Below are 16,592 nucleotides of genomic sequence, written 5' to 3'. Positions count from 1 at the left end.
GCAAAGTGAACGAAATGACCAGTAAAAAGCAAACTTGAAGCTTCTGATGTGAGAGGGAGGTGACCCAGTGTCACAAAATAGACAGCTGAGGACACTGAGCATGACAGTAATGGTGGTTACAGCTCATTCCCAGGGGCCAAATAGAAAACTTCTACTGCAAGTCAAAATTCAAGGAGTGAGTACAGATTTTAAATGTGGCCACATACCCTTTAATAATTCTTTTTCCATGATAATCCCCTCCTCCAAAGTAAATATTTAAAATTTCCCTACTGTCTGAATCCATGATAGAAGAAAATGCATGAGACGTTGGGAGTTATTGGCCCATGAAAACAAGCCCCCAAATTATTTTGGACCATAAAGTCCAGAGTGTCTCAAAAATGAGAATTAGTAATAGGGCTTGCTGGCCTGCTCTGTTCAAAAGGATATACAACTTTCCTGATCAACAAGAAAGGGAGTCATGAATCCAAACCTCTGAAGCTGCTTCTAAATAAAGGGGACCTGTGCAACTCTCTTGTTATACTTTAGTGTTTTGCAACCCTAGTTAAAATGTAGAAGAATAAAGATGCAGACATAGAGAATGGATTTGAGGACACGGTGGAGGGGGGCGAAGGGTAAGCTGGGACAAAGTGAGAGAGTAGCACTGACGTATATACACTACCAAAAATAATCATAAACAGAAAAATTTCAAGGACAGCTCCACATTTATCCCTTCAACATAGTCTATTTTACATAGATAGCTAGTGGGAAGCAGCTGCATAGCACAGGGAGATCAGCTCGGTACTATGTGACCATCTAGAAGGGTGGGATAGGGAGGATGGGAGGGAGATGCAAGAGGGAGGGGATATATGTATACATATAGCTGATTCACTTTGTTACACAGCAGAAACTAACACAACACTGTAAAGCAATTATACTCCAATAAAGATGTAAAAAAAAAAAAAAGATGTAGAAATACACTAGATTACCAGACTCTTAAGTGACAAACAGAATGAAAATTGTCAATTCTCTTGAAAGATGAAATCTTCTATTTCAGGGACAGTCTATATGAATACTTTGTTTTTCTGTGAGTAATTCTTTTAAAATATGATTAATAAATACATACTTGATTAACAATGAACAGATCTTTTTGTAGAGATTTTCGACATCCACTGATTTTTTTAGAGCGGACATTCTTCTTCCACACGTTAAAAGCCTTCCATTTCCGGAAAAGTGAAAATACGGGAATCTTATTGAGTTCTCTGTGATATAGATATTCTTGTTCCCATCGATCAATTTCGATAAATTCAATGTCATCATTATAAACATGTGTTACTGCATTTTTGCTAATAGTATAGTAGTCGTTTTTACTGATGTTCTCATAATTCACAACCCTTTGAACAAATAAAAATTGGGGCAAGTGAATATAGTATTCAACACAAAATTAAGCAATTGCATTACTATTCTGTTTTAAAAAGATATAACATTTCTGGAAAACAAGTATTATTTAACAATTAAAAATATTCTAACAGACTACTTTTAGATTGAATAAATTACTCGAGAAAAGGGAGCTGCTTTTTAACAACAGTTGGACTTATTATAGCTCTTAAGGATCTCACAACTGTGGCAATACGCTTGATAGTTTCAGTAATGTGATTTTTACAAAAACAAATCAATTATGGATTTTTATGAAAGCTACATGGAAATAAGTTTTTATTTATCTTTGATTCTTTAGAAACTATTCAATATTAATAGTGTAAAAGAGTTTTACACTACCCAATATTGGCAGAATTACGAGAAAGATCAAAACAAGAAAATATGAACTAGATAAGATTAGAATCAAAACCCAGATTAAGCTTAAAAATGTCCAGTTTATCACATATCAAAATAATCGTTAACAAGAAATTGTTTTTTTCATCAAGGGTATTCTTCAACCTCATCCATAATAAGAAATTGATCAAGTAAAGAAGAAAAGCAAGAACGGGGTAAAAACAGGAGCAAGAATAGGAGTGGGAAACAAAGGAATGAGAATAGAAAGGGCTGATTCTCTAAAACCTCTTAAAATAAGAACTTAGACGGGAACACTCCAGTGAAAATCTACTGTTTCCCACGTCTATTTTCTCTTACAGTCCTTAACTCTGCATTCTGAACCTGAAGTTCATGGCCCTTGAGCACAGCCTTTAGGTCATCTGTGAGATCCCTGAAATTGCTGTATGTAAACAAATTTACGTACATATGCATGATAAATTTTTTTTAAGGGGCTGGAACAAAATCTCATATGCTTTGGGTCTGTTAATCAAAAAATGACGAACCATTGGCAAATATCATTTTTAGGTTTTAACTTCTATTTTTGTCTTAATAACACTGAGTAAGAAAAATATTTTTAAAATTAGGGCATACAGGACCAGAATGAAAGCAAACTCAAAGCAAGAGCTGTTCAAGTGAGCACACAAGGGAACTGGGGGAGCCGATGGTGCTGTGGAGTGGGGAGTCTCAAAGGCCGCTCTCCCAGTTCAGTGCCATAACAGAAGAACTTCAACTTGCTTAGCTCCTAACCGATGCCACTGCTGGACTCTTTGTCTGTGTTCTGGTTGACTCATGCCAGAAACATCTGGGAAAATGCCAGGTATTACCTGTTGCTGGTGAGGTGTATGGAAAATGTTTAAAATGTTTTTCCTTTTTTCTTTGTCAACAGCTTAAGATATAATTAGGACATTCTTCAGGTGATTCTCTACAAAGTGGGAGATTTCAACTTGTCTTTGAAACTGTAATTAACTTCACATGTTTCATTAACATCAATCATCAAACCAACCTAAAAGCAAAAACAAACACCTCACTGTGGCCCTGGTGTGTGTCTAGAAAACTCACCCTGTGTGAATCTATCTGCTACTAAAGGCCCTTCTAGAAGGAGGCAGATGTGGTCCATGATACTGAATTTTAACTTATTGGTGCTCAGTACCACTAAGAAATCCTTTTTATTTACATTTTCCTACCTATTCAAGATTCTCATTCTCAAACCACTAAGCCTTTTCCTCTACTATACATCTCTACACTGCACAGGACAGACAAACACATGGGAGTCTTTTTTTTTTTTTTTTTTTTGCGGTACGTGGGCCTCTCACTGTTGTGGCCTCTCCCATTGCGGAGCACAGGCTCCGGACGCGCAGGTTCAGCGGCCATGGCTCACAGGACCAGTCGCTCCACGGCATGTGGGATCCTCCCGGACTGGGGCACGAACCCATGTCCCCTGCATTGGCAGGCGGACTCTCAACCACTGCGCCACCAGGGAAGCCCACATGAGAGTCTTTTTGAAAGATTGGATCATCAGCATCAAAATCACTTGGGGTGCTTAAGAATCCAGATTTCTGGGTCCAACACAGAATCAGAATCTCTATGTATGAGACTCAAAGATTCTAGCTTAACAAGTTCCCTGCGTGATTCTGATACACAATAATGTTTGTAACCACTGAACTTTATTTGAAAGCAAATAATGTTTGTAACCACTGAACTTTTTTTGAAAGCAAATAAACAACAACAAAAACATGGTGGGGACAAGGTGAGTTCTCTCTTCTACCTTCAACTTGAAAATCTCACACCTTCACTGTGTTTTATCCCCTTGAGTGTATCTCTCAGGATTCCACCCAAACAGAGGTGGAGAGGTTTCATAGCACTTTTTTCTACCTCTCCTGGCATTTGGCTACTTTTCCTCTGCATCTAAAAATATGCAGAACTTCTCTTTAACTTGTAGAAAGCTTTCCTTTAGTTTAAAGAAAGTTTTTTCTCAACCCTGCTGCCATTTAACTTAGAATCCCCTGTCTTCTTCCTTCTCTTAAACTTCCTTTATGATGGCCATATCCTCCCCATCCATTCCTTCTTAAAGTTTCTGAAAACTAGGCTTGTTCCTCACTACTCTAATGAAATGCTTCTCTTGAAGATCAGCAGGGGTTTCCTTCTAGCCCAATCCAGTTGGTAGGCAGAAGGGGCAGTGGGGTCAAGGAAATCTTTGCAAAAATTAAGAAGGCCTATGCCCAGTTCTCTAGAATCCTATTTTCCTTAGACTTTGCAGTTTGTTCCCAAGGGGTTGAACCCTAAATATACTCCTTGGATTCCTGTGCTTCATTCCTCACACTATAAACCTCAGTGCTCAGCTGTTCCAGGAGTTGATCCACTACTCCTAAGTGATGGCTGCCTCCTAAGTGATGGCTGCCTTTTCAGCACCTCTTGGCATTCAGAATTCAGCCTCAAACTTCAGCTGCCTCCTTTGTTATTATTTTTTTCTTTTTTTTTGGCACCGTGCAGCTTGAGGGATAGTTCCCCAACCCGGGATCGAACCTGAGCCCTTGGCAGTGAAAGCACGGAGTCCTAACCACTGGACAGCCAGGGAATTCCCTCAGCTGTCTCCTTTGGATGTTTGTACCGTAAAGGCCTTTCTTTGAGGAAATAACCAGAAAAATTAGTCTTCCTTTAAGATGTAAAAAGAGAACTTAACTTTTTCAATTGCTGTGCTCTAAAATTCCTACTTTGCTGATAAAGAAGATGACTTTATGACCCAATTAACTAAACAGAGATCCTTGGAAAGTTAATCAGACTGAGAAGAATGTCTTGAATAAAATTTCACTTAACTATGCTTTACTGGAAAAAAAAAATATCTGTAGCGTTTTCTTGCTGCTCAGTGTAGAATCATGGAATCCCTTGTCAAATTGTTTTGCCGTAGAAGCTGTCTCTGTCCATCTGAAATGAAACTTAGACTCAAGGCTTCTATTAATGTCTAAAAGGATGTGTCACGTGGAGAGAATTGCATGGCTGATTGTGGTAGGTCATCAATTGTCCTGTTCTTGTTGATTTCAGATAAAACTCAAAGGAAATCTACTGGGGGCCTAAAAAACATGATTTCTTCTCTTAGAATTAATTCTTAATTTTTCTAAAACAATAAGATCTCAATGTGAGTTGTTATTTCAAACAGCATCTCTATCTGTTGTTACACTTTGCAGTGATGGAAAATGCATCTGTTCATTTTTAAACTGATCCACTGGACTAAGACTGCAGAAGCATGGTTCGTTTCATGAGACCCTTCTGCTCAAGAACTCTGAACAGCCTATTGCTTATATCAGTAAAGCCAAATTATTCTGCTGGGAGTTTGTGGCACCCTCTCCTGTCTCATATTAGTTCCTTCTCTGTGCACACACTGCCCTTTTCAACTGTCAGGCTGGTTTCCAGCTTAGGCTGTGCTAGAAGGCATACATATGTCTTTGTCCACCCTGTTCCCTTCTCCCATCCTGATTTCTACAAACAAGAGAGTGATTCCTTACCTGCTATAAGGTACTGGGTTGAATTAGATGAGCTCACGTGGCCCTATGCAAATTTAAGTTGTCTCATTATTTTAATTATTACACAGTTTTGATCATTATGATTTGAACATATGTATTGGACAACGGGAAGCAAGCAAGTGCCTGGAAAGAAGTTAGCTATTTCCTGAGTTTTACTTTTGTAAACCTCAGTCTGTTTGATTATGGTCAATATCATGATTCAGTATGCCTCTAGATCTAACCTGAACTGGAGAAGAGAAATGGCTTGGTTTGCTTCTGGTTTGATTAACCAGAAATGGTAAAATATCTGATAAGTAACTCCTTTTCACCGAGAAAATTAAACAAAATGGTAAGTAAGAGGAAACTTCCAAGTTTCTTCAATAAGAGAGTGCTCTAGGGTCAGTGGTTCTCAACATATGGTCCTTGGAATGGCAGCATCAACCTCACGCGGGAATTGCAAATTCGGAGGCCCCCTCCAGACCTACTGAATCAGAAACTTTCGGGTTAACAATCTATGTTTTTGCAAGTCCTTTAGGGCTTGCTGGAGAACAATTGCTCTAGGTCCATGGCCTACAACTCTGGTTGAATATTGGGAACATTTGATGAGTTTTAAAGAAATGATGTTGCTTGGGCTCCACCACAAACCAATTAAATAAAACTCTGGGGGTAGGGCCTGGGTGATTCTAGCAGCCAAGGCTGAGAACCACTGCTCTAGGTTCTTCAAATTTCTGTATAAACTGAAGTAATCACCCACGAAATTGTCATAGCTCCAAAACGGTGCCTGTGTGTATGTGTGTATGAAGGAAGGGTAGGGAGACAATCTGGTGATCCAAGTGATGGATGATCCAAGTGAAAATACTAAGGACCTGTAGTGTTTCCACTTGCTGACTGACATTTGACTTGATTGAAGTTTCTTCATGGACTAGCCCAAGAAAACTGTCATTGTGTTAAGCAACCTAGGGAGGTTTCTGATAATGTGGCTTCAAAATGATCTGTTCCTGATTACATAACATATATGCCTCATTATAGAGTTTTTTATAATTATGACCTCACATGGAAACTAGAATGCTTTCACTTGAGAAAGTTTCAAGCTGGCATTCACCTGTGTTTTCTGTTCTAGGCTGCTAAATATGTGATCTAGCTGAAAGGACAGAATGTCTTTAGTTTGAAATTTAAAAAGCTGCCTAAAAAATTATTTTAGCATAACAGGCTTAGAAACTACTGGAGAACCAACTTGATCACTTAGAAAGTAATATGGCCTGAACCCAGTGTGGACATTTTTATGGTCCTAAGAGCCCAAGTCACATAACTATATTTCACAGAATCCTAATCCCAACAGATATCCCACAAGAAAAGGTTCTTTGGTTATATAGGACAGAAATGCATAATTATCATATTTAACCCAAGGTTTATCAATCTCAGCACTACTGACATTTGGGGCCAGATAATTCTTCACTGTGGGACCATCCTGGGAACTGTGGGACCATCCTGGGAACTGTCAGCTGTTTAGCAGCATCCCTGTCCTTTTCCCACTCCATACCAGCAGCACCACTCTTTCCAGTTGTAACAACCAAAAATCTCTCTGGATGTTGCCAAATGTCTCCCAGGGGGCAAAAAATCTTCCAGATTAAGAACCAGTGATTTAACTTGATGTTTCTCAAATTTACATAATCATAGAACATGTTTTTTTTTACTATCCACCTGTTAATATCACTTAGGTCTTATGATCCAGGAAATACACACTGGGAAATACTTAGGTAGAGGAGACATTGTGTCCTCTTTCTTGGCTTTTCTCGGACCCTAAATATGCTCAGGATTTAGGAGGACTCTGTTGTACATTGATTTCTAATGACTTTAAGATTGAAATTGCACAGAAGATTAAATCATAGAATTGAAAGATGGAGCATCAGACATTATTCTGAATTTCCTGTCTGCAAATCGCAAAACACTATCAAATAGAAAAGTCCTTAGTATATCTGTACCTCAATTTCCTCATCTTTCAACTATACAGGATACCTTTTTACTGGGGCTTTTTTAAAGGATGAAATAAGCTTAATGTACAGAAAGCACTCAGCACAATGCCTAGCACAGAGTGTGTGACGCAAATGTCAGGAGTAGTTGTTATTCTGAGGATGAGTACATTAGGCATAATGCATGAGAGCTTGGGTTCTGAAGTTTAACTACTTGGGTTTGAATCCCAGCCCCACAATTCACTAGCTATATGAACTTTGTCAAATTTCTCAACTCTGCCTTAGTTTCCTCATTTGTAAAACAGATATATCAATACTACCCACCTTGTAGAGTTGCTATGAAGATGAATTATATAAAGAATTTGGAACAATATTTGGCACAAACTAAGAGTTGGTGTTTGTAATATTGAGTTGCAGGACTCATCCATTTCATTGTAAAGACTTGGTATCCCACTATGGCCTTATGAGGCACCCACGGTTCCTTACCAATATGAACAAGTTTATATTTCAGTGACCAAAACAAGAAATAGTAAAATATTGACATACACAATTAAAACAACAGTGAGATGAGAGGTTCCATAGATATGGGAAAAAAGTCCCTCATGTACTAGGGAGGGAATGGTCAGACATCACAGTGGCTCCTTTTTCAGGAGTATGAAAAAGAAATATTTACACATTGCCCTACCAGAGGGTCTCCTTCAATTCAACTAAATGGTCATGCTCATTAGACTTTCATAGACTATATCTGGCAGCCCTCTACCTAGAAGGCTAGAACAGGAACTACTTCTTGCCTTCCAGGCAGCATCAGTCTTTGCTTTTCCATGGGACCCCTTGCAACAATTCAATAGCCACCCCCGAGCTATCCTCTCCCCAGGTGACAACTCAGATGCAAGGACATGAGATCCATATTGGGTGGGTGTGCAAATCACCCTGGCTTAAGAGGAGCCAATATTTCTTGCAATAACTATAAACATACATTTTAGGGTTCCTGCAGAGACATGCCCAGAAAAAGAACTGCCATACTATGGGAAGTCCAAAGCTATGGCTCCCCTTCAGGTATTTATAATTCATTTATAGTTCCTCTCAATGCAGATATAATTTACCAATCAGGGGTCATTTTTATCATAAGCAATGTTGCCTAGAAACAACTGACATTCTACTTGTATTAGGTTACCAGGGGAACAGAGCTTCAGAGTTAACCAAAGGCCAGATTCTCATGCGGAGAAAACTGTTCTACAATCCTCTAAAGCAACAGTCCCCAACTTTTTGGCACCAGGGGCCGGTTTCGTGGAAGACGATTTTTCCACGGACGGTGTGTGTGTGTGTGTGGGTTGGTTCAGGAGGTAATGTCAGCAATGGGGAGCGGCAGATGAAGCTTCGCTTGCTTGCCCGCCACACACCTCCTGCTGTGTGACACGGTTCCTAACAGGCCATGGACCAATACTGGTCCAGTACTGGTCCGCGGCCCAGGAGTTGGGGACCCCTGCTCTGAAGCAACGCTTCCCAAACTTTGTATGTTCCAACACACTTGTACAGTGATAACATTTTATAAGGCACACTGGTGAAGACATTAATTATAATAAGAAAAATAAAACAAAATATTCAGGGAAATATTCAATACTGAATTTTATAAAACTTCCAAATAAAGTCTAGCTCATAAACAACCACAGCTATGACTATAAATTTTTGAAGTAGCTACTGCATTTCTAATCAAGACATGATGAATGGTCTGTTCAAATTCTTAAAGTCGCCACTGCTAAGGAATACACTTCATAGATATGGGAGACAGCAAATGGCAAATGATGATTTATTGCTCTGTCTCTGATGAATGGAAACTCCCTTTTCCACTGACTAGAATTTGTATCACTTGTTCTTTTGAAATTATGTGCCAGAGGTACCATCATTCTTTAATTCTAACAGCTTTTCCTTTTCTTGCTTTGATAAATGCGGTGTTAAAATTTCTTATGATAATACAAATTGATTTAAAACCCAAACATTTCCATATCAAGTACCTTAGAAACAATAGTGACACTTTCTCTCAAACACAGATGTTACGCTGTTTGACTTAGTAATTTTTCCTTAAGTTAATTCTTAACAATGACTAAAAAATCACGAGAGAGCCATTTTAAATTTCACTTTTTTGAAGTTGAATTTTTGCTTTGAATTCCTAATCTTTGTCAGTATGTGTTAATATATTTTCAGGCAGCTCTTATATTTTTTATTAAGTTCATTCAGGTACTCAAATGTCAGTTAAGTAACCCAGCTGTAAAACCAAAAACTATCCTTCACTAAATCTACAAAGTTGAATCATTTGCAAAATATTTTCCAATTCCTGACAAAATTCTTCCTTTGGATCACTTAGGCATTTAAGTCTGAAACAACAAATAATGGTGTTCGGCTCACATATCTTTGTAGAAAGCTTAAAAACAGAAGGTCAGGTGGTGGCTTGGATTTTGTTATAGTTACAATTTTGATAATATTATTTAATTTGGAATCCATAACTGCAGAGAAACATTTACATATGGGAGTCTTTTGTGAATAAAATACTGTATTATGTATTTTAATCTCAGGATTATCAGAATAAACTCTACATGGAAAATACATTTTCAAGAAGTATTTCCATAATATCTCATTTGCCTTTGATATTTCAATCCCAGTAGCTTTTTTGCCCCACAGAACAAAGTTCTTCCAAATACTTCACTTCAAGGATTCTAGTGCTATTATCTAGCAGTTATTAATATCTGTACATCCATCAATATGCAATAAAACTTTAATAACATCCTGGATTTGGTCATCTCTGTTATGTAACATGTGGATCTAGTGGTATTATTGATTTCCTTTGCTTTTCTGGCTCCAAATAGAATAAATATAATTTCCACACAGGCTGGTAAAACTGCAATTCTGTGATAGTGAGTCATTTTTTTTTTTTTTTTTTTTGCGGTATGCGGGCCTCTCACTGTTGTGGCCTCTCCCGTTGCGGAGCACAGGCTCCGGACGCGCAGGCCCAGCGGCCATGGCTCACGGGCCCAGCCGCTCCGCGGCATGTGGGATCTTCCCGGTCCGGGGCACGAACCCGCGTCCCCTGCATCGGCAGGCGGACCCTCAACCACTGCGCCACCAGGGAAGCCCCAATAGTGAGTCATTTTGACGTTAGATATTAATTGTGTATTCTTGCATTCTTAGCTTCTTGAGCTTCTTGATCAGATGCTAACCAAAAAATGGAATTTGGTTTCATATTTTGTTCTTGCACATGCCTTTAAAAGTTCCAACCCTTTACCCGGGAGGGTGGATATCTTTCAGTAAAGTGTTGGTATAGCTTGCTTGGTACTACTGATTGATTTGATAACATTTTCATACTAATGAGATATTTAGGCAAAAGAACAGGAAAATTATTGTGGTTCATAAATCCAATATGAGATAATTCTAATTATGTTGCCTAATTTCTAACCTTTTTTTTAAAATAACATAAACTGTGTTTACCTTATAACTTATTGTTTCCTCTCTGAGCATATCTTTCTATAGGTGTCTCAGTAATAGCATGACATATCTTTTTTACTTTTTTTTTTCACGATGAGTGCAACTTTGAATGATTTCTAGTTGGGATCTCAGTTCCACTTTTATTCATCAATTTTCTATTGGGAAGAAAGCATTATTTTACATCTGTTCTGGAAAAATCAATAGGCTTATATGAGAGGCAGATTATTGTGCTAGATTTGGAAATGACAGAAAATGTTTCCATGGCTTCCACCACTTTTGGGGGGGTAGTGAAGACATTCTTTGAAGTAAATTCTCAGTCTCATGGAGGTCTCGTGGACACCACCAAGTTTCATCTTGACAGGGCAGTAGAGCAGAGAAATTAAGAGCATAGATTCAGAAGCCAGACTGTCATTTATTTATCGTACAACCTGGGGCAAGGTACTTAACCATTTTGTGTCTTATCTGTAAATTAGAGGTAATAAATGTATCTATCTTATAGTATTATTGTGAGAATTTAAGAAACATATGTATATATATATATATACATGTATATTCATGTATGCACTTTGCCTGGAATGTAGTAAATACAAGTAACTCATCATCTTTTATGATATGTAAAATGTAATGATTTGCTTTGGTGTCCTCTCACAAAGTGGGTATATAACCAAACTTTCTAATCAACAGTCATCCCCCATAGTTCATGGCTACACCTCAATTACAATCACTCTTGTTCAAGGTCAAAGTCCTAACAAAATAGAATTATTTTGTCTTGATCTGTGTTCTTTATTCCCTTCCTGACCTCTCTAGTTCCTGATCCTTTACCTAGTTTCCTCTAATTTTCCCCAGACCTGATCAGAGTCACCATTATGCCTTCTTGCTGGACAAGGTAATCTGCAGTGTACAGTTGTATGCTTACCAGGGTAACATTCCAAAATATTTACACATCTCCTTGAAGAAGAAACTTCAAAACTGTTATGCCTAACACATACCACTAAATTGATTCTTTAGAATGAACTTGGTAAATGTAACTATTTTCTCACTTACAGGGACCATGGTAGAGATAAACATTGTAGAACTGCACATTTAATGTATTTTACTACGCTTAAAAATTTATGTGATGACATTATATTTTATCACATTACTTTTAAAAGAAGTTGGGTATAATGTGTCCTTATTCATCCAGTATTTACTACTTTTAACTTCCAATTTAGCTGCTTCCAACTATATGGCATCCAAATAATTGTCTTTACTCATAAGATTTATAATATTTGGAGTTGGGGCTGGGCGGAAAATTCAACCTCCATCCTAAAACGTGATAAAATAACAAACCGTGATTCCAACATCTTCTTAAATGAGATCTTGCATATTACTAACAAGCATCATTAGTGCCAGTCCAAAAAAGTATAAAACATCAACTCACTTCCCTTAGTAGAAGTGTTCATTAGTCTAGAAAGACAATTAATTTCCTGAATCAAACAGAAGCACTATTTCCATACTCATCTTCAATACTTTGTATTAGTAAATAGGCGAGAATCCATTTTGTTTGGCAAAATCTTACTCCTTTCATAACAGGGAATTAATATCACAAATGGCACTCCTTGATGTCTGGGTTATTGAATATTTTTTAAATAAGAGGAAGCTATGAAAACATTTCACACATTAATCAAGAAGTATTTGTAAAAATGAGCAAATAAACCATTTTATTCTGAGTCATGGTTAAAGATCCATAACCTCTTCTTCAAAACTTATAAAAAACTAGAAAAAGAAGTAGTAAGGTAGTTGTGGAATAACAATACTATTAAAGGAATATTTTTTACGTCAAATAGCTTTAAATTCCATTATACGTTAATTCTCCTATCTTAAAAAAAAACAAGCTATTTCTCTTATCTTAAGAAAAGTCCCCACTCTTGACCCCAATTCTCTTCTCATCAACCACCCTGCTTCTCTTCTGTCTTTGCCATCCCCAGATTAGTATGTCCAAATCCAAACTCCTATTTTTCCCTGAAGAATCTGTTCCATCAAGTCTTCTGTGTCTTACTTAATAGCATCTCACCCCTTTCCCTTGCTCAGTCAAAGCAATCATTAAAGTCAACCTGGGCACTTCTCTGGTTGCCCACCTTGTATACAATCCATAAAAATATCCTGTTGGGCTACTGCTGCCACCGCTGCCACCTGAGGATCACAGGTCACTGCCCACACCTTCCTGGGAGCCTGGACAGCCCACCACTGATTTTTCTGTGTGTGTTTCTCTATTCGCTTTGTTTCTGGTTTGTTTGGTTTTGCTTTTACCATTTGTCTTGGGTATTGTTTGTCTGTTTTCTTTTCCTTTTCTTTTTATTGTTGTTGTTGCTGTTTGTTTGAGTCTTTGCCTTTTTTCTTGGGTTTTGTTTGTCTGTTTGTTTTCTTTTCCTTTTTTTTGTTGTTGTTTGGGTTTTTGCTTTTTTTCTTGGGTTTTGTTTGTCCGTTTTTTTTTTCTTCCCCCCCTCTCTGTTTTTTTCTTTTTCTCCATACCAGGTGGCTTGCAGGGTCTTGGTTCCCCAGCCAGGGGTTGGGCCTGAGCCTCTGGGGTGGGAGCGCCAAGTCCAGGACATTGGACCACCGGAGAATCCCCAGCCCCAGGGAACATTAATTGGCGAGAGCTCTCCTGGAGGTCTCCATCTTAACACCAAGACCCACTCCACCCAACTGCCTGCAGGCTCCAGTGCTGGAAGCCTCACTCCAAACAACTAGCAAGACAGGAACCCACAACCCCACCCATCAGCAGACAAGCTGTGAAGGAGGAAAGGTTTCCACCAATAGGAAGCTGCTTCACGGGCGGAGACTGCAGGTGGCGGAGGGGGGAAGCATTGGAGCCGTGGAGGAGAGCGCAGCAACAGGGTTACGAAGGGCAAAGTGGAGAGATTCCCGCACAGAGGATCGGTGCCGACCGGCACTCACCAGCCCGAGAGGCTTGTCTGCTCACCCGCCGGGACGGGTGGGGGCTGGGAGCTGAGGCTAGGGTTTCAGTCGAATCCCAGGGAGAGGAATGGGGTTGGCTGTGGGAACACAGCCTGAAGGGGGCTAAAGCACTACAGCTAGTGCGGAGGGAGTCCAGGAAAAAGTCTGGAGCTGCCGAAGAGACAAGAGACTTTTTCTTGCCTCTTTGTTTCCTGGGGCGCAAGGAGAGGGGATTAAGAGCGCCACGTAAAGGAGCTCCAGAGACAGGCGTGAGACGCGGCTATCAGCGCCAACCCCAGAGATGGGCATGAGACGCTAAGGCTGCTGCTGCCGCCACCAAGAAGCATGTGGGCAAGTACAGGTCACTATCCACACCTCCCCTCCTGGGAACCTCTGCAGCCTGCCACTGCCAGTGTCCCGTGATCTAGGGACAATTTTCCTGGGAGAACGCATGGCGTGCCTCAAGCTGGTGCAATGCCATGCTGGCCTCTGCCGCTTCAGGCTCGCCCTGCATCTGTACCCCTCCCTCTCCCTGGCCTGAGTGAACCAGAGCCCCCAAATCAGCTGCTCCTTTAACCCCGTCCTGTCTGAGTGAAGAACAGATGCCCTCTGGCGACCTACAAGCAGAGGCAGGTCCAAATACAAAGCTGAACCCCGGAAGCTGTGCGAATAAAGAAGAGAAAGGGAAATTTCTCCCAGCAGCTTCAGGAGCAGTGGATTAAATCTCCACAATCAACTTGATGTACGCTGCATCTGTGGAATACCTGAATTGACAACGAATCATCCCAAAATGAGGAGGTGGACTTTGGGAGCAACGATATATATATATTTTTTCCCATTTTTCTCTTTTTGTGAGTGTGTATGTGTGTGCTTCTGTGTGTGATTTTGTCTGTATAGCTTTGTTTTTACCATTTCTCCTAGGGTTCAATCTGTCTTTTCTTTTTTTATTATTACTTAAAAATTTTTTTTCTTAATAATTATTTTTTAATTTTTATAACTTTATTTTACTTTACTTCATATTATTTTATTTTATCTTCTTCTTTCTTTCATTCTTTTTTTCCTCCCTTTTATTCTGAGCCATGTGGAGGACAGGCTCTTGGTGCTCCAGCCAGGCATCAGGGCTGGGCCACTGACGTGGGAGAGCCAAGTTCAGGACGCTGGTCCACAAGAGACTCGCAACTCCACATAATATCAAACGGCAAAAATCGCCCAGAGATCTCCATCTCAATGCCAAGACCCAGCTCCACTCAATGACCAGCAAGCTACAGTGCAGGACACCCTATGCCAAACAACTAGCAAGACAGGAACACAACCCCATCCATTAGTACAGAGGCTCCTAAAATCATAATAAGGCCACAGACACGGCAAAACACACCACTAGACGTGGACCTGCCCACCAGAAAGACAAGATCCAGCCTCATCCACCAGAACACAGGCACTAGTCCCCTCCACCAGGAAGCCTACACAACCCACTGCAACAACCTTAGCCACTGGGGACGGGCACCATAAACAATGGAAACTATGAACCTGAAGCCTGCAAAAGGAGACCCCAAAAAACAGTAAGTTAAGCAAAATGAGACGACAGAGAAACACACAGCAGATAAAGGAACAAGGCAAAAACCCACCAGACCTAACAAATGAAGAGGAAAAAGGTGGTCTACCTGAAAAATAATTCAGAATATTGTTAGTAAAGACATCCAAAATCTTGGAAATAGAATGAAGAAAATACAAGAAACGTTTAACAAAGACCTAGACAAACTAAACAGCAAACAAACAGTGATGAACAACACAATAAATGAAATTAAATATTCTCTAGAAGGGATCAATAGCAGAATAACTGAGGCAGAAGAACGGATAAGTGACCTGGAAGATAAAATAGTGGAAATAACTACTGCAGAGCAGAATAAAGAAAAAATAATGAAAAGAATTGAGGACAGTCTCAGAGACTTCTGGGACAACATTAAATGCATCAACATTCGAATTATAGGGGTCTCAGAAGAAGAAGAGAAAAAGAAAGGGACTGAGAATATATTAGAAGAGATTATACTTGAAAATGTCCCTAATATGGGAAAGGAAATAGTTAATCAAGCCCAGGAAGGACAGACAGTCCCATATAGGATAAATCCAAGGAGAAACACACCAAGATACATATTAATCAAACTATCAAAAATTAAATGCAAACAACAAATATTAAAAGCAGCAAGGGAAAAACAACAAATAACATATAACGGAACCCCATAAGGTTAACAGCTGATCTTTCAGAAGAAACTCTGCAAGCCAGAAGGGATTGGCAGGTCATATTTAACGTGATGAAGGAGAAAATACTACAACCAAGATTACTCTACCCAGCAAGGGTCTCATTCACATTTGACAGAGAAATTAAAAGCTTTACAGACAAGCAAAAGCTAAGAGAATTTTGTACCACCGAACCAGCTTTACAACAAATGCTAAAGGAACTTCTCTAGGCAGGAAACACAAGAGAAGGAAAAGTCCTACAATAATAAACCCAAAACAATTAAGAAAATGGTAATAAGCACATACATATTGATAATTGCCTTAAATGTAAATGGATTAAATGCTCCAACCAAAAGACATAGACTGGCTGAATGGATACCAAAAAAAGACCCATATATATGGTGTCTACAAGAGACCCACTTCAGACCTAGGGACACATACAGACTGAAAGTGAGGGGATGGAAAAAGATATTCCATGCAAATAAAAATCAAAAGAAAGCTGGAGTAGCAATTCTCATATCAGACAAAATAGACTTTAAAACAAAGACTATTACAAGAGACAAAGAAGTACACTACATAACGATCAAGGGATCAATCCAACAAGAAGATATAACAATTGTAAATATTTATGCACCCAACATAGGAGCACTTCAATACATAAGACAAACACTAGCAGCCATAAAAGAGGAAA

General features: G+C 39.3%; 1 protein-coding gene across 1 annotated transcript in view; it reads right to left on the bottom strand.

Moving 5' to 3' along the window:
- DNAH6 (dynein axonemal heavy chain 6) overlaps window positions 1-16,592 on the bottom strand; it is a 293,512-nt gene that overhangs the window by 247,377 nt on the left and 29,543 nt on the right. The window contains exon 5 of the mRNA XM_032653510.1: window positions 1,103-1,370. Coding sequence (XP_032509401.1) covers window positions 1,103-1,370 — 268 coding nt within the window. The remainder of the gene's footprint in view (window positions 1-1,102; window positions 1,371-16,592) is intronic.

Source organism: Phocoena sinus, chromosome 13, assembly GCF_008692025.1.
Source record: "Phocoena sinus isolate mPhoSin1 chromosome 13, mPhoSin1.pri, whole genome shotgun sequence".
Lineage (NCBI taxonomy): Eukaryota > Metazoa > Chordata > Mammalia > Artiodactyla > Phocoenidae > Phocoena > Phocoena sinus.
This window is presented reverse-complemented; position numbering and strand designations above follow the sequence as displayed.